General features: G+C 38.1%; 1 protein-coding gene across 1 annotated transcript in view; it reads right to left on the bottom strand.

Annotated features, from left to right (window-relative positions):
- The window catches only part of EXOC6 (exocyst complex component 6), a gene marked incomplete at both ends in the record, with an annotated part of 175,824 nt that overhangs the window by 85,547 nt on the left and 63,313 nt on the right, over positions 1–26,964 (bottom strand). The window contains 4 exons of the mRNA XM_084245652.1: positions 7,114–7,223; positions 12,471–12,576; positions 13,339–13,436; positions 18,191–18,262. Coding sequence (XP_084101778.1) covers positions 7,114–7,223; positions 12,471–12,576; positions 13,339–13,436; positions 18,191–18,262 — 386 coding nt within the window. The remainder of the gene's footprint in view (positions 1–7,113; positions 7,224–12,470; positions 12,577–13,338; positions 13,437–18,190; positions 18,263–26,964) is intronic.

Genomic DNA, 26,964 nt, shown 5'->3' on the forward strand with positions numbered 1-26,964 from the left:
CCTGAGACCAGACACGCAGGGAGTGTGTCCCACATCACCATTTTAGAACAGGGACATTTCTTCAGTAAAGACTACCTGCAGAAGGCTTCCTCAGGAGCCAGAGGTGAGCGGGGGAAGTTCGCCCACGCCAGACCCCCTCTGCAGTCCAAGCTCAGAGGGGAGCAGGAACCCACCGCCGGGGCAGACCAGGCGCACAGGGGAGTGTGTCCCCACATCGGCATTTTAGAACAGGGACCTTTCTCCAGTAAAGACTGCTTGAAACTGACAGATGACTCCTGGAGGAACCAGAGGGGAACAGAGAAGCCCACCCAAGATGCTGGCCAGTCCCAACAACACAGTGTCCCAACGCATACGGCAAATTAGAAAACAGACAGTAGGGAGGAGAAGAACCACACGCAACCTAGCAACTCTCCAGAGAAAAAAGCACACCACAAAAAGAAAACCAGCCCCCAGATTGCAACGACAATAACTTGGAAGAATTTCTGAGCCTTCCAGAAAGAGAATTTAAAATTGCCGTGATTAAAAAACTGACAGAAGTCATAAAGGAAAACAATGATAAGGGAAAAATAATCAACAATCAGAAGAATGCAATTGAGTCCCTAGAGAGGGAAAACAATGGTCAGAAGAAAGAAATTGAGTCCCTAAAGAGGGAAGTAAAAGAAATGCAGGAGATCAAAGAATTAATGGAAGAACTAAAGAATTCTGGGAAAAGCAATGAAAGCAGAATAGATGAAATGGAAGAACGAATAAGTAATCTTGAAGACACAGAAATAAAAAGAACCAAAACAGAAAAGGAAAGAGAAGTACGAAGGAAAAAGAACGAAGAAAGACTTCGGGAACTATCTGACTCCATGAGGAAAGGAAATATAAGAGTTATAGGAATACCAGAAGGAGAGGAGAGAGATGTAGGAACAGAGAAAATATTCAAAGAGATAATTGAAGAGAACTCCCAAATGTGAAGAAGGAGCTGAAAATTGATATACAAGAAGCAAGAAGAACACCAAACTTCCACGACGAAAGGAAAAATACAGCAAGACACATAATAGCAAAGCTCCCAAGAATCCAGGACAAGGAAAAAATAATGAAGCTGGCAAGAGGGAAGAAACAGATAACATTCAAAGGAAAACCAATCAGGCTGACATCAGACTTTTCCGAAGAAACACTACGGGCAAGGAGAGAGTGGAGGGACATAGTCAACAGACTCCAAGAAAACAGATGCCAACCAAGAATACTCTATCCCGCAAAGCTCTCCTTCCTCTTTGAAGAAAGAATATGGACCTTCCCAGACAAACAGAAACTCCGGAATTTCATTGCAACTAAACCCCCACTCCAAAAAATACTACAAGGAGTCCTAAAGCCAGAACCTCAGAGTGACGAATAACAATGAAAGAAGGCAAAAAAAAAAAAAGTTATTAAAAGAATAAATAAATAAAATCAAAGGAAAGACAAACACAATGGCAAATACAGATGTTAACATATCAATATTAACTCTAAATGTAAATGGACTAAACTCTTCAATAAAAAGACACAGAGTTGCAGCCTGGATTAAGAAACAAAACCCAACCTTTTGGTGTCTCCAGGAAACACATTTAGCTACAAAAGATAAAAATAGGCTCAAAGTTAAAGGATGGAAAACAATCCTACAAGCAAATGGACCAAAAAAGAAAGCAGGAACAGCTATACTTATATCAGATAAAACAGATTTCAAACTCAAAAAGATAAAAAGAGACCCCAATGGTCACTACATTATGATCAAGGGGACAATACTTCAAGAAGAAATAACACTCATTAACATATACTCACCAAACGAAGGAGCACCAAAATATATCAGACAACTGTTGTCCTCTCTGAAAACAGACATCAGAGAAAACACATACGTAGTGGGAGACTTCAACACACCACTATCAACAATGGATAGATCAACAAGACAAAAAATAAGTAAAGAAACCAAAGCTCTAAATAAGGACCTAGAGCAATTGGGCTTAACAGACATCTATAGAACACTAAACCCCCAAAAAACGGAGTACACATTTTTCTCAAGCGCACACGGATCATTCTCCAGGATCGATCACATACTGGGGCACAAGACAAACATCAACAGATACACCAAGATTGAAATCATATCAACCATCTTTTCTGACCATGAAGGCATCAAACTAGAAATAAACCATAAAAAGAAGGCAAGGAACTTTCCTACCTCATGGAGATTAAAAACCACACTACTGGAAGACCATTGGACTAATGAGGAGATCAAAGAAGAAATTAAAAATTTTTTTGAATTGAACGACAAGGAGGACACCAATATCCTAAATGTATGGGATGCAGCAAAAGCAGTAATAAGAGGAAAATATATAGCAATAGAAGCTCACATCAAGAAACAAGAAAGAACGCAAAGAAACAACCTAATCTCGAAGCTCAAAGATCTAGAAAAAGAACAACAAAAAAACCCCAAAACCAGTAGAAGAAAAGAAATAATAAAAACCAAAGCAAAAATAAATGAAATTGAAACTAAAAAAACAATCCAAAAGATCAATGAAACCAAGAGCTGGTTCTTTGAAAAAATCAATAAAATAGACAAACCCTAGCCAGGCTCACAAAGGAAAAAAGGGAGAAAGCACAAATAAACAGGATCATCAATGAAAGAGGAGAAATCACAACGGACACAGCAGAAATCAAAAGAATAATCAGTAACTACTATGAACAGTTATATGGAAACAAGTTTAACAATCTAGAGGAGATGGACACTCTACAATCACCCAAAGCTAGATAAAGAAGAAATAGAACACCTAAACAGACCAATTACAATTAGCGAAATTGAAATGGTAATCAAAAACCTGCCCAAAAACAAAAGCCCAGGTCCTGATGGATTTACAAATGAATTCTACCAAACATTCAGAGACGAATTAGTGCCTATCCTTCACAAACTCTTCCAAAAAATTGAGAAGGAAGGGACAATACCAAACACGTTTTATGAAGCCAACATTACACTAATACCAAAACCGAACAAGGACAACACAAAAAAGGAAAACTACAGGCCAATCTCCCTAATGAACACTGATGCAAAAATCCTCAATAAAATTTTAGCTATCAGAATCCAACAATGTATCCATAAGATAATTCACCACAACCAAGTAGGATTCATTCCAGGGACACAAGGATGGTTTAACATCCGAAAATCAATCAACATTATCCAACACATCAACAAAAAGAAATATAAAAACCATATGATAATATCAATAGATGCTGAGAAAGCTTTCGACAAAGTGCAACACCCATTCATGATAAAAGCCCTTGAAATTCTGGGGATACAAGGAACATACCTCAACATCATAAAGGCCATCTATGACAAGCCAACAGCCAGTATCATTCTCAATGGTGAAAAGCTGAAAGCAATTCCATTAAGATCTGGAACAAGACAAGGATGTCCACTCTCACCACTGCTTTTCAATATAATACTGGAAGTCCTAGCCAGTGCAATAAGACAAGAGAAAGACATCCAAGGAATCCAAATAGGAAAAGAAGAAGTCAAACTATCACTATTTGCAGACGATATGATATTATACATAGAGAACCCCAAAAACTCCACAGAAAAGCTAATTCAACTCATCAATCAGTTCAGTAAAGTGGCAGGATACAAAATCAACACGCAAAAGTCAGTAGCCTTCCTATACACAAACAATAAATCTGAAGAAGAAGAAATAAAAAAAACCATCCCTTTTGTTATTGAAACAAAAAAAATCAAATATTTGGGAATAAACCTAACAAAAGAGGTAAAGGACCTATACAAAGAAAACTATAAAACACTGTTAAAAGAAATAGAAGAAGACACAAAGTAATGGAGAGACATCCCCTGCTCAAGGATTGGAAGAATAAACATTATTAAAATGGCCATCCTTCCAAAAGCAATATACAGATTCAATGCTATTCCAATCAAAATTTCAATGTCATTCTTCAAAGAAATAGAACAATTATTGATGAAATTCATATGGAATCACAAAAAACCCCAAATAGCCAAAGCTCTCCTGAAAAAAAAAGAAGGGAATGGAGGCATCACACTCCCAGACTTCAAACTATACTACAAAGCCATAATCATCAAAACTGCATGGTATTGGAACAAGAACAGACATACAGACCAATGGAATCGAATAGAAAATCCAGAAATAAACCCACAGATTTATGGTCAACTAATCTTTGACAAAGGAGCAAAGACTATGCATTGGAGCAAAGAAAGTTTGTTCAATAAATGGTGCTGGGAAAACTGGGTCGCTACATGCAAAAGAATGAAGCTTGACCACTACCTCACACCATACACAAAAATCAACTCAAAATGGATTAAAGAACTAGACATAAGACCTGAAACCATAAAATATATAGAAGGAAATATAGGCGAAACACTACGTGATTTGCACATCAAAGACATCTTTACAGACACATCATCCAAAGCAGTGATAGTGAAGGCAAAGATAAACAGCTGGGATTACATCAAATTAAAGAGCTTTTGCACAGCAAAAGAGACAATAACAAAAACAAAGAGAAACCCCACCAACTGGGAGAACATTATTGCACCCAACACTAATGATAAAGGACTGATCACAAAAATCTGCAAAGAGCTGATGAGACTCAGCAACAACAAAGAAAATAATCCAGTCAAAAAATGGGCAGAAGAGCTTAAAAGAAACTTCTCTGAAGAGGAAATGCAAATGGCCAACAGGCATATGAAAAAATGTTCAACATCACTTGTCATCAGGGAAATGCAAATCAAAACTACCATGAAATACCATCTTACACCAGTGAGAATGGCACATATTAAAAAAACTAGCAACAACAAATGTTGGCGAGGGTGTGGAGAAAAAGGAACTCTTCTGCACTGTTGGTGGGAGTGCAAACTGGTCCAACCACTGTGGAAAGCTGTGTGGAGATTTCTGGACCTACTAAACATAGAGCTTCCATATGATCCAGCAATTCCACTCCTAGGTATTTACCCAAAGGACACAGAAACATCAATTCCAAACAACACCTGCACCCCTATGTTTATAGCAGCACTGTTTACAATAGCTAAGCTTTGGAAACAACCCAAATGCCCAAAAATAGATGACTGGATCAAGAAGATGTGGTATATACCATGGAATATTACTCAGCATTCAAAAAAGATAAACACATGCAATTTGCAGCAACATGGATCTCGCTGGAAGGGATCATGCTCAGCGAAATAAGCCAAAAAGAAAAAGAAAAATACCGGATGGTCTCACTCATAGCAGGAATCTAGAAAACTTAAATAAGGGACCAGGAAAATGAATAACTATAAGAAAGTGAAAATCAAAATCAACAAAAAACTATGAACCAGAGATACTTTTAGGGGGGCGGGGGCGGGAGGGGAGGGATTGGGGTCAGAATGGGGGGGCTGCAATTGTATGGGGAATATAACAATAAAATTTATTAAAAAAAAAAAAGAAAGGAAAATACATAAAACACAACAAAGAGTGGTGAGAAATGAAATCATAAAACTTAGTTAAGCAATTGCTGATAACATGATCATGGTGACAATATAATTGTGGAGTTTTTGATAACTGTTAAGAAAGGATTCCTTAAAAATAATATAAATCATTCTCAATCTAGAATAAATTTTAGAGGTGATTTCAACACGGCAAAAAAAAAAAAAACAAAAAAAAAACAAAAAACAGGGTGGGGGGTGGGCCTCCCCGGTGGCGCAGCGGTTGAGCTCTGGTGAAGTCTCTCACCCTCCCGCGCTTCTGACTGTACCCAGTGCATGTATAAACAAAGAAATAAATAAATAAATAAATAATAAACAGGGTGGGGGGGTATGGAGGGTCATCTTGGCAAACAGGTTTGGGAAATTCTGGGTTAAAACAAATTATATAGGATCCGTAGCATAGGACTGTTCAAAGCTTTTACTATGCTGATGTGCCCTGGGAATCTCCAGAGAGGGGAAATGGAATATTACTATGGAATATTCCCAAGACTCTTTGACCCACAAACCCTTTTTTTCCCCAGAGATTATCCAATGGCATATATTAAAGCTACCACTCATTTTGAACTTAACACAAAGTGATTTGTATAGGTCAACTCACGTAATATTTACCACAACTCTCTGAGATTGACATCGTTATCTCCATTTCAAAGATGAGAAAACTAATGCTAGAGAGTGACTTGCTCTGTATTGAACCATACAGCGTGCATCTTAACCATCCACTATTCTGCCTCAAGGAGGCTACAGCCTTACTTGGGAGCTGGTCATATGGCCCCGAGTTGTCCTGCTGGTCCTGGGTCACCAGGCTCAGATAGCTCGCAGCCTTCAGACATCTTGGCTAAGGCTCTGCTACTTACTAGGGTTCTAGCTGTCCTGCTTCAGTTTCTAACACCCAGCATTTACTACATCCTGAGCAACTACAGAGTTTTATACTAAGTGCCAGCCATAAACACAGTGAGAACTGAAGGACTCCAGGGAGTGTGAGCTCACTCTGGAACTAGAGCAGTCAAGAAAGGTCAGGTGTAAAAAAAAAAAAAAAAAAAAAAAAAAATATTTGAATAGATCAATTACAAGCAACTACACTCCTAGATATATACCCAAAGAATACAAAAATGCTAAGTCTAAATGATCTGTGCACTTCTGTATTCACTGGTATATCAGTTATAAAAAAGAAAGGCTGAAATGTTGCCATTTGCAACAACATGGATGGAACTTATGAGTACTAAGATAAACAAAATAAATCATAAATAGGAAGACAAGTACTGGATGATTTCACTCATGTGTGGAATACAAAGAAACAAAAGAAACACACAAAACTAAATCAAAATAAGCCCTAGAAATCTGACTGTAGACATGAAGTTACCAGAGGATAGGGTAATGTAGGTGAGGGCAAATGCTGAGAACACAGGACTTTCCTATCCTAGTGTCTCTAATTCTATGAACATTTGAATATTTATAATAAAATGTAAAAAATATTTGAGATTTATAGAAACTTAACCACAGATGTCACTAAATATTTAAGTCTTTTCAGTGAGGTAAAATCTATTAGAGTCATGGCATGAAAATAATGTTAATATTAAAAAAAAAAGCTATGATAAAGATACATTTCTTATAAGTAAACTTACCTCCGGTGTAGTGACTCTGAAAATTTAAGGCTGGCATAAATAAATTCTTTGACTTGAATGTAAATATGAGGCACTGACTGAGACATGGGAAATTTCTTTGGGAAAGATTGCTGCAGAAAGAAAAAGTAGAGTTTTTGAAAATTTAGAGAAAGATATAATAATCACCTAGAAATGTAAAAATTAAATTTATTTCATATTTGAATTAATAGTGAATACCTGAACCACAAAATCAATTGTTATAATTCTACATTATTTTTGGAATAAAGAAAACTAAAGCATATCTCAGAAAATAATGTGGGCATTTACCTATTTCTTAAATCATATTGTCAGACTTCTACCAAGCACCAAGAGCATATTATCAATACCTCTGTATGTTCTGGTAAGTATGTTGTAGAAGACTTCTAGCTATTTGCTTCTTTGCATCCCAATACAAGTCAGGTTAGCCAAGAAATTAAGGACCAGTTTTTTGTTTGTCATCAAATTATTCTGATTCTCTTCACTCACCTTTAATGAAGACTGATGCCGCTTCAAGAAGGTATCCAATTCACTCTGAAATACCTAGAATACATTATGGCAGCTATCTGACCAGTATACCATCAAACACTGGTATGCAGCCAGTGGTTTACAGTGTGCTTCTTGGCTAACCTGCTTTGTTAGCCAACATCTTTAGAAATTCTTTTTCCAAAAAAAAGGGGTACACTCTGCTAAGATTTTTACCAAAAGTCCTTTATTTATACTTCATGAAGTCTACCTTTTATATTCACATTCATTGCAACCTAGTGACATCAGTAAAAGGACCCTCACCAAGGTCATCAAATTTAGTTCTTAAATCCTATTGACTTTTCCACCTTTCATGTTTCTATCTTATTTGAAGTATTTGAGATACTGGCAAGCACCTCCTTCTTAAGTCTCCTTCTTAAGTGATCTCTCCTTCTTTGGTCCCCATGCCATACACTGCTTTCCTTTTCTTTCTCTACCTAACTTCTTCTCTTATAACATTTCATCTATTCCCATTACTTCTATCACCATACAGGTACCACATTTTCCCAGATCTACAACTCCAGAATAAATCTTTCTCCAAATCCATATCCATCTATCTAAGTATGACTTGTAAATGTCCATCTGGAGATAACACTTGAGACATAGTCATGAGATTCAAAACTATCATCCTTCCATACTAAATTTACCTCCTTCTAAATCTTCTAAATTCCTTCTAAATCTACTCTTCTATTTCCTACCTTAATAAATGCTATCACCATCTAAAGCAGAAACTTGGCCCTCTATCTTCACCATCCATCACATGCAATTAATCACCAACGCCTATTGGTACTACCTCTTAAATATCTCTTAAATCAACTTCCATGGCCATAACTTGCATTCAGGTCACTAACCTCTTATCAAAACAACTTCAATCTTCCAGCTGGTCTTCCTGCGACCAGTCTTACACTTCTCCAATCCACTCTCTACCAGTAGTCAGAGACTTCTTTCTAAAGCACAAAACTTAATATGTTTTTACTGCTTAATACCCTCTGGTGGCTTCTCAGAGTCCTTAGGAGAAAGGCTAAACTCTAACACCGTTTACATGGACTATTATAGTCTATGCTTTCATCTTCACTTGATTGTCATCTCTTCTAAGTCAACTCTGTCTTCATACTACGAAATTACACCTTTGTAAGCAAATTACATGTTGTTTCCTCTATATTGAATAATGCTGACACCTGTGAATTGCAATTTCCAGTTTATTTATCTACCTGTCACTTATTATAATTCCTTGACAGCAAGACTGAAAAACTAGCATACCAGTGTCTACTATATAGTAGGTTATGACAAATACTTGAATAAACAAATATAATCTTAGGTATCTCCAACAAAAGAAAACTTACGGGCCTCCCTGGTGGCGCAAGGGGTTAAGCACCACACTATGAAGGAATCTGCAACCTCTGCAGCAAGAGTTCGATCCCCTGGCCAGCCAGGGAGCTGCACACGTGGCACAGCAGACCTCTACTGACTTGCCCACTGCTCCCCTCAGCAGTGTATTTCAGTCACTCTGCCTGTTCTGTTCCCCACTCTGTTTCTAGTGAATCCTCTCATCCCCCTGCATCTCTGGCCTGTACCCCAGCTCTTGTATGCATAAATAAATAAATCTTTAAAAAAAAAAAAAAAAAACAACTTACAACTAGGTGGCAGTAAAAGCATTTTAAAGAACACTGTCTCTCCAAAAATGGTAGGCTCAATTTTTCAAAGTTTAAGAGGCTCTATTAGAAATGGTACAAAAATCAACTGAAGAGTTGTTATTCTTTTTTTTTTTTTTTAAAAGAGGCATGTTTATTTATTTATTTATTTGTTTGTTTGTTTGTTTTGTTTATACATGCACTAAGTACAGTCAGAAGCGCGGGAGGGTGAGAGAATTCACCAGAGCCAGAGCGGGGAGCAGAGTAGGCAGAAGGACCGAAGTACACTGCTGAGGGGAGCAGCGGGCGGCAGGAGAGGTCTGCGCGCCATGTGGGACCCTCCTCCAGTGGCCAGGGAGCAGCCGGGGATCGAACCGGCGCCGCAGAGGCTGCGGGCAGCTTCGCAACCCAGCGCTCAACCGCTGCGCCACTGGGGAGGCCCAAGAGTTGTTATTCTTTAATATTACTCAATAATGCTATAAATGTTAACTCACCTCCAATTTAAGTTTTGCAGAATAATGAATCCAATACTAACATCCTGAGAGATAGTTAAGCTTTCAAAATTTATTTTAATGATCTTACTGCAATACACTTTATTTTTTAGTCAAAGGGACTCAATCAAATTAGTAGTTTTTTGTAAAAAAAAAAAAGCAGATATTTGCTTATATATTCAATCTCACTCCCTTCTCACTGACAATTTACACTGAAAATAATGACTAGGTTACTTGAGAAACCATTTTACATCTTTAATTAAAAATTATATTTACATTAGAAAAGCACTCTCTCAAGAGAGTGTTAATAAATAATTAATGAGATTTCTTTTCAAGTTGTCATATTTAAGTTTTCCATGTAACTTTTACCCTAACAGTAGTTCTTTTTTTTTTTTTTATTTATTATATTTGTTTGTTTGTTTTTGTTTATACATGCACTGGGTACAGTCAGAAGCGCGGGAGGGTGAGAGAATTCACCAGAGCCAGAGCGGGGAGCAGAGCAGGCAGAAGGACCAAAGTACACTGCTGAGGGGAGCAGCGGGCGGCAGGAGAGGTCTGCGCACCATGTGGGATCCTCCTCCGGTGGCCGGGGAGCAGCCGGGGATCGAACCGGCGCCGTAGAGGCCGCGGGCAGCTTCGCAACCCAGCGCTCAACCGCTGCGCCACCGGGGAGGCCCAACAGTAGTTCTTTTTAATGATGAGTAATATATGGATCAATGAATAAAACTCTTAACAAGCTTAATCCTAAGAGGTACTGCATACCTTGGAAGATCCCTATAAGCAAAGTTAATAATAAACCTATTACAATAGATTTTATTTAGTATAATTGGAAGGGTCATTAGAAATTATTTAGTTCAAACTTCTATTGACAGATGAAATACAAATGTCCAAACACTTAAGTCACATTTCCCACATAAGTTCTCCCAGTAAGCCACAGCTAGAGTGTGAACCCAGACTAAATCTAATGCTCGCTCTTTATACAGAATCTCTGTCCTGAACAAACTTATGACCAGAAACTAAAACAAAACTAAACCAAACCATATGCTGAAGAATGTTCTGAAAATGTTTCTTGACAGGGGTAACTTTGGGTTTCAAATATATAGAATTAGAATGATTATTCTGGTCTTTTTGTGTATTAGAATATGACTGTTAGGAATACACAATGGCAATGTTAGATATAATCTAAAAACTACACATTCAGTTACTTAGTTACTTATTGAATATTACACATAACAAGCTTAATTTATATATAAGTAAACAAAAATTTACAGTAACAATTCACTCAGAATTTAGTCTGATCATTGTGAAGGTGCAAAAATGTTATATAGGGGGACCTCCCTGGTGGCACAAGGGGTTAAGTCTCAGCACTATGAAGCAATCTGCAGCCACTGCAGTATGAGTTGGATCCCCGGCCAGGGACCTACCCACGTGGCATAGCAGACCTCCCCTGTCTCACCTGCTGCTACCCTCAGCAGTGTATTTCAGTCAATCTTCCTGTTCTGCTTCCCACTCTGTCTCTGGTGAATCCTCTTACCACCCCCAATCTCTGGCATGCACCCCAGCTCTTGTATGTATAAATAAAATAAATCTTTTAAAAAATGTTAAATAGGACTAAATTATAAAGTTAGAAAAATAATAAAGAGTAAGAAAAAAAAACAGAATAAAGGAATTTAAGAGATGACAGTAACAAGAAATATAACAGTCCTCTTCCCATGAAATTTGACTGTACCAAAGAATACTGGATAGGTACAAGTGCATATGTTTGTGTGTGTGAGTGTGCGTGTGTAAGCACACATATGTGCAAATGTGTGCTCTCTGAATACTCTACATGCTGATCTATATCTTTTCTCTAACTGTTCTTTTGTTCAGACATCTTAATTCTAAAAATACAAATTCCTACTTTTGGGAAAAATCTACAGGTGGCTAATGCCTTCACACATCTTCTTACTTAACCACGAGAAACTTTTTGTAGAAATCTACATACTAAAAAAAAAGCCACAAAATAATATTTTCCACAATGATGAACATTTCAAAGAAATTTCCCTTTATTTCCCTAGAATATGCTCTTATTCCTATAACCTATACATCATTTAGTACAGCTAATTTGGAATCTACCCAACACGAGTAAGACCTGCTGTGGGAATTCACCCACATTTGGGACAATTGTACCTGGTATCTCCAGGAAAGTTCATTCCTAATTTCACCAAAATATTAAAAGCAATAAATAAGTTTTAAATCAATAAAACAATTAATTTTCTCAAATAAAAAAACAAAAAATTACCTCAAAATAAGTCATTTTCACTTCTACTTTAATAATGAAAGAAGCTATTCTCACTTATAGTTTAATATTATAGAATAATAAATATCATGAATGTATTTTTTAAGAAAATTCTTGAATTAAAAATGAACTTGTAGGGCCTCCCCGGTGGTGCAGTGGGTTGAGCGCAGCACTGTGAAGCTGTCTGCAGCCTCTGCAGCGCCGGTTCAATTCCTGGCCAGCCAGGAAGATTCCCACATGGCCGCGGCAGACCTCTCCTGTCTTGCCTGCTGCTCCCCTCAGCAGTGTACTTCTGTCCTTCTGCCTGTTCTGCTCCCTGCTCTGTCTCTGGTGAATTCTCTCACCCTCTCGCACCTCTGGCCTATACCTCAGTGCTTGTATAAATAAATAGATCTTAAAAAAAAAAATGAATTGTACCTTTTCAAAGTCTGGATCTTGGAAGGGAAATTTACTGATCACTATTTTATATTCTTCCTCATTAACAATAGGGATGGGGCTATAATTATCTTCTTCAAAAATGTCCCTGTTAAAGAGAGAAGATAGAATTGAAGAGATAATATTAGAAAATATCATTAGAATGCTACCAGATAGTACTTTGGAGAAAAAAATCAAATTTTATAAAAGAATTTTTTATTTATCAATTAAAAGTCCAATAGTAAAATAGGGCCTAATCATCCAGAATCCTAAAACACCACTAAATATAGTCAAAATTCATGTGCAATCTCTTCTTTCCATTTGTTTTTTATCCTGTCAACACTTTGGTTTTAGTTTTCTGGTCTAGAACAATTCTTATGATGATATAGTCTGAATGAACTTAAATATTTGTAAACATAAATAAAGCTATGAGATGACTATTTCAGTTATATTTCTTGATAGGAACAATTATCAAGTTTTATGTTTTGTATTTTTTCTCTTCCCAGTTAGACCACAAGCTCCTTGAAGATGAAAGCAATGTCTTCTATTTGTTTATTTGCTCATAATGTTGTAATTAGAAAACAATCTTTTATAGTTAGCATGACAGAGACATTTACTACTCACCAAATACCCACACACTCTCTAACACAAACAGGCAGAGTCATATGTCCAGTTTTAGCTATTGGGAAATGAGTGGAAAGCTGTACAGTCATAAGCTGTACACTTAAAACTGTTCATTTAATTTTATGTTATGAATATTGTACCACAATGAAATAATTAATCATACACATTTTTATTGCTAAGTGCAAAATTAATTACTTTAGCATTGGCAATTTCTTTTTTTATGTTAGACACTATGGCTTTGACTAACCTGAAAACTCCAGCCCATTTCTTAAGCAAAGTTTCATTGTATTGATCTCTTATTTCAAATAAAAGGTCAAAAAGTCGATTCACTGAAAAACCGTAACCCTAAAAACAAACAGAAAATAAAAGATAAACAAGTCCAATAAGTAAGGATATTGACTTTTTAAAAGCACTGGGAATATGAGGGAATCATTTGGGAGTGAGCACTACCCCACTGCATGCTGTTCCTACAGGATGGAAATGGACACTCTTAAACTTCCACTAAGTCACACTCAGTATTAGGGTCTAGAAAGAGTTTCATGGGGCTAGAAAAACTATTCCATATCTTCTCCTTTTTTTCAAATCAGAATTATATTATTAACCTTCAAACATATTAGAAATCAGAACTGGAGGAGAAGTTCAAGATTAGTGACCTACATAACTATCTTGGGAAGTAGTGCTCAAATAGGATACAAGAAGAAAAGGGACTAGATTCTGTCTGAAATATGCTGACTTCCTCTTGCACCTTCAATTTAAGATTAAAGAAAGAAACAAAACAAAAAGAAGACAATTTAAGACTGATTTTGGTAATATAATGGAAATTTGCATCTTTCCATCACATATACACCCCCATACCTATTCCCTACCAACTTCAAACTCACTGAAATCTTACCCATGTCAGGACCAAATAATCTCATCTCACAGGGCTCTCCCTTTTCTCCTCCAAATTTTATGCTTTCACCTTTGTTCTTCCTGCAGGAACTATACCACACATTATCTACTCACTCCAATACGCTTTAACTTCCCACTTTGAATCCAAGAACAACCAAAGAAAATTAAAAAGGCCTCCCTTAATTTTCAATGCCTTGCCACCTGCCACTGTCACTCCTTTCGTGGTCAAGCCTATTACAATCCAAATCCCAGTTCCATAGGTTTGTTGAAACTACTCTCAACAATGTCAGCTTATTCCTAAATGTAAATTCACTGATCTCTCATTATACCTCACCTCTTTTCACTGAAACTCTCCTTTGAAATCTACATCATTTTCTCTCCTTGTTCTCCTTTGTATAAACAATCTTCTGGTCTCCTTTCTTCTATTTCATCCTTCCATCTTTTCTCCTAGTTCTCTAGACAATCTCAAGTCTAATGACATCAACCACTGATTTCTCTGATTATTCTGAAACCTTATCTTTACCTAAACTAAAATTCTGAATATTTAATTCCAACATCTGTCGGGTATCTCCAGTCAGTATGCTAGTGAGCACATTGAAGTAAACTCTTAGCTCCTCCCTTTCCAACTAAACCAAGTGTTCATTCTTCCTACCTCCTGTCTCTAACAACAGTTCTGTCATCAATCCAGTGTACTAGGAAAGAAACTGGAAAATCATCTAAAAGTCCCCAGTCACAAAGATATTCAGTCAGTCACCAAATTCTTTTGATTATTTTCTCCTTTACAAATATCTCCCATACCTCTCACTCTTCTTCATTTATCTACTTCTCTTTCAGAAATAGTTCCAGTTCCACTGTTTCATTTCAGATCATTCAGATCTCTTCCTAGACTACTGTAAGAACTTTCTAAACTGAAATTCCAATCATTTGTCTCTTGTAACTCAATCTGCTGTCCAGACTCTCAAAATTGTCACTTAAAATAAGTGCAAATCAGATCATGCTATTCCCCTGGTTAAACACTTTAAAAAGGCTTACCAAAGTCCCACAGACCTGTCACAATCTGCATTAAACTACCTTATCAGTTCATTACTTATTTGCCCTTCCTTTTGTTACTTGATCTCCCTTGCTCACCCATATACTACAATTTCTCACACTATCAAACTACTTCATCACTATCAAGCTACTGAATCACACTTACCATGTTTTATCTATAGTTTACACACGCTGTATCTCTCCCATTAATTTTCGTCCCTTCATATCTACTTGCTGAACTCATCCTTCAAAATACAGTTCACACTTCAACTTTCTGTATAGTCTTCCCCGGTTCTTGGAACCAAAGTTAGTCATTCTGTCTTCTGAGTTCAAAACATTTTAGTATATTCATGTGAATATATTTAATATATTTAACATATCAGCATGTCATATTATACATTTTACTTATTTACAACCAAACCAAATTTCTTAAGTCAAAGATTTTATGACCCTGCTATCTTACTGACTTTTGTCTCTACCATTTTACAGATCATCTAGCTGCTACCATGCAGTGAATGCACATAAAGTAATGAATGAATCAAAAATGTTTACTTTTTATTTGCTTTACAGGCAATAATCAGAAATGTAAATAATGCTGGCACTGCCTTTTTTTTTTTTTTTAAGATTTATTTATTTATTTTATTTATTTATACAAGCACTGGGTACAGTCAGAAGCACGGGAGGGTGACAGAATTTCACCAGAGCCAGAGCGGGGAGCAGAGCAGGCAGAAGGACCAAAGTACACTGCTGAGGGGAGCAGCGGGCGGCAGGAGAGGTCTGCGCGCCATGCGGGACCCTCCTCCGGTGGCCTGGGAGCAGCCTGGGATTGAACCAGCGCTGCAGAGGCCGCGGGCAGCTTCGCAACCCAGCGCTCAACCGCTGCGCCACTGGGGAGGCCCTGCCTTCTTTTTTTAACGGTAAAGTCAGTTCCTTTTTAAATAATGAAGACAACCTACCAATTTCAGAAAAAATAGTTTGCAGTGTTCATTAATTAGTTTTCATGAAAAGACTCTCCCTCATCTTCAACTGCTAAGTATGACTTGAAAGCCAACATTTATTAATTCAATATAAAATCCACCTACTAATGAGCCAATCAATTTTCATCCTGAAATGAAAAACCTGCAGTATTTCTGAATAAGTAAGGACTGGTTTGTCTTCCTCAATCTTATTTCAAACCAGTAAGGTTAGAAAGGCATAAATACAAGAGTTTATGCGCCCATGACTGTGCTTTCCTAATGTCTGTACTGCCTGAATATTGTCTATTATTCTCCTTTGAGTCTCTGAAGAATTCCTTGGGAATACATCAAATATTCTAGATTCAGCAGTACTCACAAGCACCAATCTAAAAACAGCTCACAGTGGTCTACAAAGAGTTAAGGAGCCTGTAATAGAATATAAATCAATACTGGGCCTCCCCTGGTGGTGCAGTGGTTGAGCACTGGGCCGCAAAGCTGCCAGCAGCCTCTGTAGCGCTGGTTCGATCCCTGGCCACTGGCGAGGGTCCTATATGGCACACAGACCTCTCCTGCCACGCCTGCGGCTCCCTTCCGCAGTATATTTCATCAGTCTGCCTGTTCTGTTCCCTGCTCTGGCTCTGGTGAGTTCTCTCACCCTCCCGTTCTTCTGACTGTACCCAGTGCTTATATAAATAAATAAATCTTTAAAAAAAAAGAATATAAATCAATACTGCTACCTTCAGCAAGTTAGTCTTGCTACAAAAAATGACAATAGAGCTAAACTTTGTACTTAGTGATGAAGTTAATTTACATTCTGAAAGAAGTTCTTTTTTTGTTATGGATCCATAGCAATTTGCAGAGCAGTGGTCCTTAAACTGTATTTTGAGTAGCAATGCTTTGAGTCACTAAGGGCAGCTTAAGTCCCTCAAGTAATTTAAAGCTAGACCCCTCAAAATGAAGGCAGGCTCCAATGAAATTTACCAAGTTTCTGTACAGGAAGACCAGTATTACAGATACATCTGTCACAAAACCTATGAAAACAAACCAAAAACACTACAATATTCTAGTTTTATAGTATAAGGTATAAACATTAATAAAGATACAGGCAATAAAAATAATTTTCTAAAGGAACTTATGGAATTTTATCCTTAGGTTCAAGAATAGACAACCACTATTCTAGGATATAAAGACTTGAAATTGAAGCAAGTATTTTAAATTAGCATTTCCCAAAGTATATTAAATGAAGTTTTAGATCTATGATGTCATATGTAGGGGGGGATTCAAGGATCAAATATATTGGGAAAATACTGCACAGTCATCTTCCTTTAAGAAATGTATGGTATATAAATTTGTTCTGAGAAAGGCATTTAATGGAGAAATCTTTTTTTGACTTCACTTAGTATCTCTCAAACATTTCTGACCACAGATTCCTGTTTTAAGTAACATTTATTATCACACTATGGAAGATGCTCGTCTATATTTTATGAAAAGTTATTCCAGCCATTAAACATCCTAAAAATTTAAGTATGAAACTAAATGAAATCAATTTCTTATTATCTGTGATCAGGAAGGAGGGAAAAGCTTAAAACTTTGATACTAAAAAATCACAAAGGCATTGAATTTTGAGATTATTCAGTTTTAATCTTTTTTTAAAAAGAAGGCTGAGACTGAATGAAGTAATGTCTCATTCATGTAGCACAACTGAAATTAGAAAGGAAACAAGTATAAACAGCTTTCAAACTATGTTTTCATTTAACATGTTTAAAACTCAAAATAACTCTCATAATTGGTAATCAATAAGCCTATTTTCAAATGAGGATTTAAAATTTAGAAAACTGTCAGAAAGCAGTCAACAGCAACAGTAGAACATAACATAACTTTACTCAGTGTCTCTGTGACTCCAGAGCCCACGTTCACTGTTCTAAGGCAAAATTTGTAACTTCTAATTTCTAATTCAGTATACCTTTTGCTATATGTATCTATATTTTTATTAACTGCAAAAATACTGTCTATTCTAACAGAATGACTAAAGTTTTAAAATATGGTAATAGTCCCTGAGTTCTGTTCAAGTTTTAAAATTAGGAAGGCAGCTCTATGAAAAGTCCTGAGTAACAGGGGAGTGCCAGTGCAAAATAAGTATTTGGTTACTACTCAATTACTACCATTAATCTACACAAATTATAGATGAGCATGGCCTATATTTTGTATTTCTTTATCACCCACCTGCAAAGTATCTGCAAATATTACGATGAGATTCTTCAGCTCCAGAACAAGATCAGGATCAGTGCAATAAGACTGGGAAAGTGGGTGGTGGGTGGATGTGGGAGATGAAACACAAACAAACAAACAAACAAGCAAACAAAAACCAAAGAATTTAGTTAAAAACTAAGGAAAAAACCTGAAATTTTTTCCTTTAATCTGTCAGACTCAGAATAAATGTAAAAGTTGCTTATTCACGTTTATTCAGTATATCTATCATGATTCAGTAAAATTTCTTAGGGAAAGATCATAACATGACATACCTAAAGTATCTATAATTTACTATCAAAACATTACCTAAGATGTATAATAATAGTACCTTAGGCAACATGGCGGCGAGGAGACGCTGCGAGTAAGATCTCCCATTAAAAAAAGTTAATAGGGAGGAAAAGCGGCAGGTCCCAGTGAGAACTGGGACACGGAAGATAAACGGACTACTCCAGCAAACTGCCCGAAGAAGAAAGTTGCCATAAAAGAGGACGAGAAGGGAGGGAAGCGCAGAACCCTGCTCCCCTCCCCCGCCCACAAAGTCGGCACTCTCCGACCGGCAGAAAGGAGGGAAACAACAAACCAAAACGGCCAACAAGAAAAACGGACGCAGCAAGTGGGACTGTGAGTGGAAAGGAACTATTGCAGCCACCACACCCCGTGAACGGGAGAGGCGAACCCTGCAGGATCCGCCGCGGAGGTGAGCTCCAGGCGCCATTAAAGAGAGCCACGCCCCCCAGGAGGAGACCAGCACCAGCACACAGCCCTGGCCGCCGGGTAAGGTTGCGTGCGGAAAGCGGCGCGGATCCGGACCGGATCGCAGCTGCCCAGGTCCCCGCGCCTGCGACCTAGGCTTGCGGGGAGACGGCGGAGGCCCTCCCTGAGTGAGCAGGAACAAGGCGCCCAGGCAGGGGAGCTGGATTCAAAAGGCGCCATTCCCGCGCCACTGATCTGGGCTACAGCCTGCGTCCTGGAACTGAGGGCTTTGGAACTGAGACCCGGGGCACGAAATTAGGGGGAGACGGCGGAGGCCCTCCCTGAGTGAGCAGGAACAAGGCGCCCAGGCAGGGGAGCGGGATTCAAAAGGCGCCATTCCCGCGCCACTGATCTGGGCTACAGCCCGCGTCCTGGAACTGAGGGCTTTGGAACTGAGACCCGGGGCACGAAATTAGGGGGAGACGGCGGAGGCCCTCCCTGAGTGAGCAGGAACAAGGCGCCCAGGCAGGGGAGCGGGATTCAAAAGGCGCCATTCCCGCGCCACTGATCTGGGCTACAGCCCGCGTCCTGGAACTGAGGGCTTTGGAACTGAGACCCGGGGCACGAAATTAGGGGGAGACTGCGGAGGCCCTCCCTGAGTGAGCAGGAACAAGGCGCCCAGGCAAGGGAGCTGGATTCAAAAGGCGCCATTCCCGTGCCACTGATCTGGGCTACAGCCTGCGTCCTGGAACTGAGGGCTTTGGAACTGAGACCCGGGGCACGAAATTAGGGGAAGACTGCGGAGGCCCTCCCTGAGTGAGCAGGAACAAGGCGCCCAGGCAAGGGAGCTGGACTCAAAAGGCGCCATTCCCGCGCCACTGATCTGGGCTACAGCCCGCATCCTGGAACTGAGGGCTTTGGAACTGAGACCCGGGCACGAAATTAGGGGGAGACGGCGGAGGCCCATCCTGAGTGAGCAGGAACAAGGCGCCCAGGCAGGGGAGCAGGATTCAAAAGGCGCCATTCCCGCCCCACTGATCTGGGCTACAGCCCGCGTCCTGGAACTGAGGGCTTTGGAACAGAGACCCGGGGCACGAAATTAGGGGCGTGGGTTCCCCACGACGGTGGGGCACAAGGCAGACACAGCACCCCAAAGCCGTTGAGGTGTACCCTACCATCCCCGCTCTGCTCCCTGTCCCACGGGGTGGAAAATCAGCTCCCCAAGGGCTCTAGGAGAGATCTCTGGCACCACCTAGCGACTTGAAGCCAGCAGAGGCTCCTGAAGGAGCTAGTGGCCAGCTGGGGAGTTTGCCCACACCGGGCCCCTTCCGAACAAGTAGTCTGAGCCCACAGGGAGAGCGAGCACCCACAGCTGGGGCAGACCAGGTGCGCAGAAGAGTGTGCCTGAGACCAGACACGCAGGGAGTGTGTCCCACATCACCATTTTAGAACAGGGACATTTCTTCAGTAAAGACTACCTGCAGAAGGCTTCCTCAGGAGCCAGAGGTGAGCGGGGGAAGTTCGCCCACGCCAGACCCCCTCTGGCCTGCAGTCCAAGCCCAGAGGGGAGCAGGAACCCACCGCCGGGGCAGACCAGGCGCACAGGGGAGTGTGTCCCTACATCGGCATTTTAGAACAGGGACCTTTCTCCAGTAAAGACTGCTTGAAACTGACAGATGACTCCTGGAAGAACCAGAGGGGAACAGAGAAGCCCACCCAAGATGCCGGCCAGTCCCAACTACACAGTGTCCCAACGCATACGGCAAATTAGAAAACAGACAGTAGGGAAGAGAAGAACCACACGCAACCTAGCAACTCTCCAGAGAAAAAGCACACCACAAAAAGAAAGCCAGCCCCCAGATTGCAAAGACAATAACTTGGAAGAATTTCTGAGCCTTCCAGAAAGAGAATTTAAAATTGCCGTGATTAAAAAACTAACAGAAGTCATAAAGGAAAACAATGATAAGGGAAAAATAATCAACGATCAGAAGAATGCAATTGAGTCCCTAGAGAGGGAAAACAATGGTCAGAAGAAAGAAATTGAGTCCCTAAAGAGGGAAGTAAAAGAAATGCAGGAGATCAAAGAATTAATGGAAGAACTAAAGAATTCTGGGAAAAGCAATGAAAGCAGAATAGATGAAATGGAAGAACGAATAAGTAATCTTGAAGACATAGAAATAAAAAGAACCAAAACAGAAAAGGAAAGAGAAGTACGAAGGAAAAAGAACGAAGAAAGACTTCGGGAACTATCTGACTCCATGAGGAAAGGAAATATAAGAGTTATAGGAATACCAGAAGGAGAGGAGAGAGATGTAGGAACAGAGAAAATATTCAAAGAGATAATTGAAGAGAACTTCCCAAATGTGAAGAAGGAGCTGAAAATTGATATACAAGAAGCTAGAAGAACACCAAACTTCCACGACGAAAGGAAAAATACAGCAAGACACATAATAGTAAAGCTCCCAAGAATCCAGGACAAGGAAAAAATAATGAAGCTGGCAAGAGGGAAGAAACAGATAACATTCAAAGGAAAACCAATCAGGCTGACATCAGACTTCTCCGAAGAAACACTACGGGCAAGGAGAGAGTGGAGGGACATAGTCAACAGACTCCAAGAAAACAGATGCCAACCAAGAATACTCTATCCCGCAAAGCTCTCCTTCCTCTTTGAAGAAAGAATATGGACCTTTCCAGACAAACAGAAACTCCGGAATTTCATTGCAACTAAACCCCCACTCCAAAAAATACTACAAGGAGTCCTAAAGCCAGAACCTCAGAGGGACGAATAACAATGAAAGAAGGCCAAAAAAAAAAAGTTATTAAAAGAATAAATAAATAAAATCAAAGGAAAGACAAACACAATGGCAAATACAGATGTTAACATATCAATAATAACTCTGAATGTAAATGGACTAAACTCTTCAATAAAAAGACACAGAGTTGCAGCCTGGATTAAGAAACAAAACCCAACCTTTTGCTGTCTCCAGGAAACACATTTAGCTACAAAAGATAAAAATAGGCTCAAAGTTAAAGGATGGAAAACAATCCTACAAGCAAATGGACCAAAAAAGAAAGCAGGAACAGCTATACTTATATCAGATAAAACAGATTTCAAACTCAAAAAGATAAAAAGAGACCCCAATGGTCACTACATTATGATCAAGGGGACAATACTTCAAGAAGAAATAACACTCATTAATATATACTCACCAAACGAAGGAGCACCAAAATATATCAGACAACTGTTGTCCTCTCTGAAAACAGACATCAGAGAAAACACATATGTAGTGGGAGACTTCAACACACCACTATCAACAATGGATAGATCAACAAGACAAAAAATAAGTAAAGAAACCAAAGCTCTAAATAAAGACCTAGAGCAATTGGGCTTAACAGACATCTATAGAACACTAAACCCCAAAAAAACGGAGTACACATTTTTCTCAAGCGCACACGGATCATTCTCCAGGATCGATCACATACTGGGGCACAAGACAAACATCAACAGATACACCAAGATTGAAATCATATCAACCATCTTTTCTGACCATGAAGGCATCAAACTAGAAATAAACCATAAAAAGAAGGCAAGGAACTTTCCTACCTCATGGAGATTAAAAACCACACTACTGGAAGACCATTGGACTAATGAGGAGATCAAAGAAGAAATTAAAAAATTTTTTGAATTGAACGACAAGGAGGACACCAATATCCTAAATGTATGGGATGCAGCAAAAGCAGTAATAAGAGGAAAATATATAGCAATAGAAGCTCACATCAAGAAACAAGAAAGAACGCAAAGAAACAACCTAATCTCGAAGCTCAAAGATCTAGAAAAAGAACAACAAGAAAACCCCAAAACCAGTAGAAGAAAAGAAATAATAAAAACCAAAGCAGAAATAAATGAAATTGAAACTAAAAAAACAATCCAAAAGATCAATGAAACCAAGAGCTGGTTCTTTGAAAAAATCAATAAAATAGACAAACCCCTAGCCAGGCTCACAAAGGAAAAAAGGGAGAAAGCACAAATAAACAGGATCATCAATGAAAGAGGAGAAATCACAACGGACACAGCAGAAATCAAAAGAATAATCAGTAACTACTATGAACAGTTATATGGAAACAAGTTTAACAATCTAGAGGAGATGGACAAATTCCTACAACTCTACAATCACCCAAAGCTAGATAAAGAAGAAATAGAACACCTAAACAGACCAATTACAATTAGCGAAATTGAAATGGTAATCAAAAACCTCCCCAAAAACAAAAGCCCAGGACCTGATGGATTTCCAAATGAATTCTACCAAACATTCAGAGATGAATTAGTGCCTATCCTTCACAAACTCTTCCAAAAAATTGAGAAGGAAGGGACAATACCAAACACGTTCTATGAAGCCAACATTACACTAATACCAAAACCGAACAAGGACAACACAAAAAAGGAAAACTACAGGCCAATCTCCCTAATGAACACTGATGCAAAAATCCTCAATAAAATTTTAGCTATCAGAATCCAACAATGTATCCATAAGATAATTCACCACGACCAAGTTGGATTCATTCCAGGGGCACAAGGATGGTTTAACATCCGAAAATCAATCAACGTTATCCAACACATCAACAAAAAGAAATATAAAAACCATATGATAATATCAATAGATGCTGAGAAAGCTTTCGACAAAGTGCAACACCCATTCATGATAAAAGCCCTTGAAGTTCTTGGGATACAAGGAACATACCTCAACATCATAAAGGCCATCTATGACAAGCCAACAGCCAGTATCATTCTCAATGGTGAAAAGCTGAAAGCAATTCCATTAAGATCTGGAACAAGACAAGGATGTCCACTCTCACCATTGCTTTTCAATATAATACTGGAAGTCCTAGCCAGGGCAATAAGACAAGAGAAAGACATCCAAGGAATCCAAATAGGAAAAGAAGAAGTCAAACTATCACTATTTGCAGACGATATGATATTATACATAGAGAACCCCAAAAACTCCACAGAAAAGCTAATTCAACTCATCAATCAGTTCAGTAAAGTGGCAGGATACAAAATCAACACGCAAAAGTCAGTAGCCTTCCTATACACAAACAATAAATCTGAAGAAGAAGAAATCAAAAAGACCATCCCTTTTGTTATTGAAACAAAAAAAATCAAATATTTGGGAATAAATCTAACAAAAGAGGTAAAGGACCTATACAAAGAAAACTATAAAACACTGTTAAAAGAAATAGAAGAAGACACAAAGAAATGGAGAGACATCCCCTGCTCATGGATTGGAAGAATAAACATTATTAAAATGGCCATCCTTCCAAAAGCAATATACAGATTCAATGCTATTCCAATCAAAATTTCAATGTCATTCTTCAAAGAAATAGAACAATTATTGATGAAATTCATATGGAATCACAAAAAACCCCGAATAGCCAAAGCTCTCCTGAAAAAAAAAGAAGGGAATGGAGGCATCAGACTCCCAGACTTCAAACTATACTACAAAGCCATAATCATCAAAACTGCATGGTATTGGAACAAGAACAGACATACAGACCAATGGAATCGAATAGAAAATCCAGAAATAAACCCACAGATTTATGGTCAACTAATCTTTGACAAAGGAACAAAGACTATGCATTGGAGCAAAGAAAGTTTGTTCAATAAATGGTGCTGGGAAAACTGGGTCGCTACATGCAAAAGAATGAAGCTTGACCACCACCTCACACCATACACAAAAATCAACTCAAAATGGATTAAAGAACTAGACATAAGACCTGAAACCATAAAATATATAGAAGGAAATATAGGCGAAACACTACGTGATTTGCACATCAAAGACATCTTTACAGACACATCACCCAAAGCAGTGATAGTGAAGGCAAAGATAAACAGCTGGGACTATATCAAATTAAAGAGCTTTTGCACAGCAAAAGAGACAATAACAAAAACAAAGAGAAACCCCACCAACTGGGAGAACATTTTTGCACCCAACACTAATGATAAAGGACTGATCACAAAAATCTGCAAAGAGCTGATGAGACTCAACAACAACAAAGAAAATAATCCAGTCAAAAAATGGGCAGAAGAGCTTAAAAGAAACTTCTCTGAAGAGGAAAGGCAAATGGCCAACAGGCATATGAAAAAATGTTCAACATCACTTGTCATCAGGGAAATGCAAATCAAAACTACCATGAGATACCATCTTACACCAGTGAGAATGGCACATATTAAAAAAACTAGCAACAACAAATGTTGGCGAGGGTGTGGAGAAAAAGGAACTCTTCTGCACTGTTGGTGGGAGTGCAAACTGGTCCAACCACTGTGGAAAGCTGTGTGGAGATTTCTGGACCTACTAAACATAGAGCTTCCATATGACCCAGCAATTCCACTCCTAGGTATTTACCCAAAGGACACAGAAACATCAATTCCAAAGAACACCTGCACCCCTATGTTTATAGCAGCACTGTTTACAATAGCTAAGCTTTGGAAACAACCCAAATGCCCAAAAATAGATGACTGGATCAAGAAGATGTGGTACATATATACCATGGAATATTACTCAGCATTCAAAAAAGATAAACACATGCAATTTGCTGCAACATGGATGGCGCTGGAAGGGATCATGCTCAGCGAAATAAGCCAAAAAGAAAAAGAAAAATACCGGATGGTCTCACTCATAGCAGGAATCTAGAAAACTTAAATAAGGGACCAGGAAAATGAATAACTATAAGAAAGTGAAAATCAAAATCAACAAAAAACTATGAACCAGAGACACTTTTACGGGAGCGGGGGCGGGAGGGGAGGTATTGGGGTCAGAATGGGGGGCTGCAATTGTATGGGGAATATAACAATAAAATTTATTAAAAAAAAAAAAAAAAAAAAAAAAAAAAAAAAAAAAATAGTACCTTAATAGCAGTGTTTTTTAAAATTTTTAATTAGGATGGTTAATTTTTAATTTTAGTAATTTTCCTAAAATATGCACACACTAAACTTTAGTCAAATCAATGATGATTATATTTTTAAAAGACTTTAGATTTTAAGACTAATTATTTTAATATGGAAAAAATGGACCACATAATTTTACTTTACAAATATTTATTTATTCCCTTATAAAAGACCTGATTCTTTTTCTAATATAGGAGTGATAATTTAAATATTTTCTTATTAATTCACTAGAAGAAAAAATTAATGTCAAAGGGAGAGTAAATGTTACTTTGTCCTCTTAACAGGGTTTAGTAACATTTTGAGTGTGATATGTTGCATTTAATATATTATGAATTCCTATTTCATGTTATAGAATTCATATAAAACATACTATTTTTACATATTCAGAGCTGATCTGAATATGAATCATAATAAAACATATCATTCTATATTAATGTCAGGAAAAAGTTATAGGTAATTGGATAGTGTATTAAAATCTATGTTCCAAATAAGAATGTAGTACCCTTACAATCTAAGTAGCACATAAATTATTAATCCTACTTCAAAATGTTTTCAATCTCTATTCTCAATAATAAAATTATAAATAACATATTTAAGTATGGGTAGATTTTACTGAGGGTAAACTAAAATTATCTTAAGAAAAAGCATACATCGAGCAGTTATTAATTTCAATTGTCTTTAAAATGCCAGCATACTTTATTATCACCACAAAAGGCACATTACAAAAATATTTGTGCATTTTATCTTCATTCATCGAAAAAATCATTCATTACATAAAGGTTCTTTCATTATTTCAAATGAGCTCAAATTTTTACGAATGCATATTTTTAAGAAATATGTAACTATATTACTGCAAACAAAATTATAAGCATTGAAGAACAAGTTGTCTTGAGTTTTGATGGTGGAGTTTATTTTGAAAACAAAGAAATTGGAATGATAATTAAAAATTCATTCATCACAGGGCTTTTCAGTGATCTAATAAAGAGGTCAGTTGAGACTAATGAGATCAGCTTATTTTCTATAAAGCTGAACTAAGTATCATGGGAAGACCCAGTCACTTACAAAATCACAGTATTTACCAGGCAAACAAAAGACTGATATCCCCACATCC

This window comes from Talpa europaea (assembly GCF_964194135.1).
Source record: "Talpa europaea genome assembly, chromosome: 10".
Lineage (NCBI taxonomy): Eukaryota > Metazoa > Chordata > Mammalia > Eulipotyphla > Talpidae > Talpa > Talpa europaea.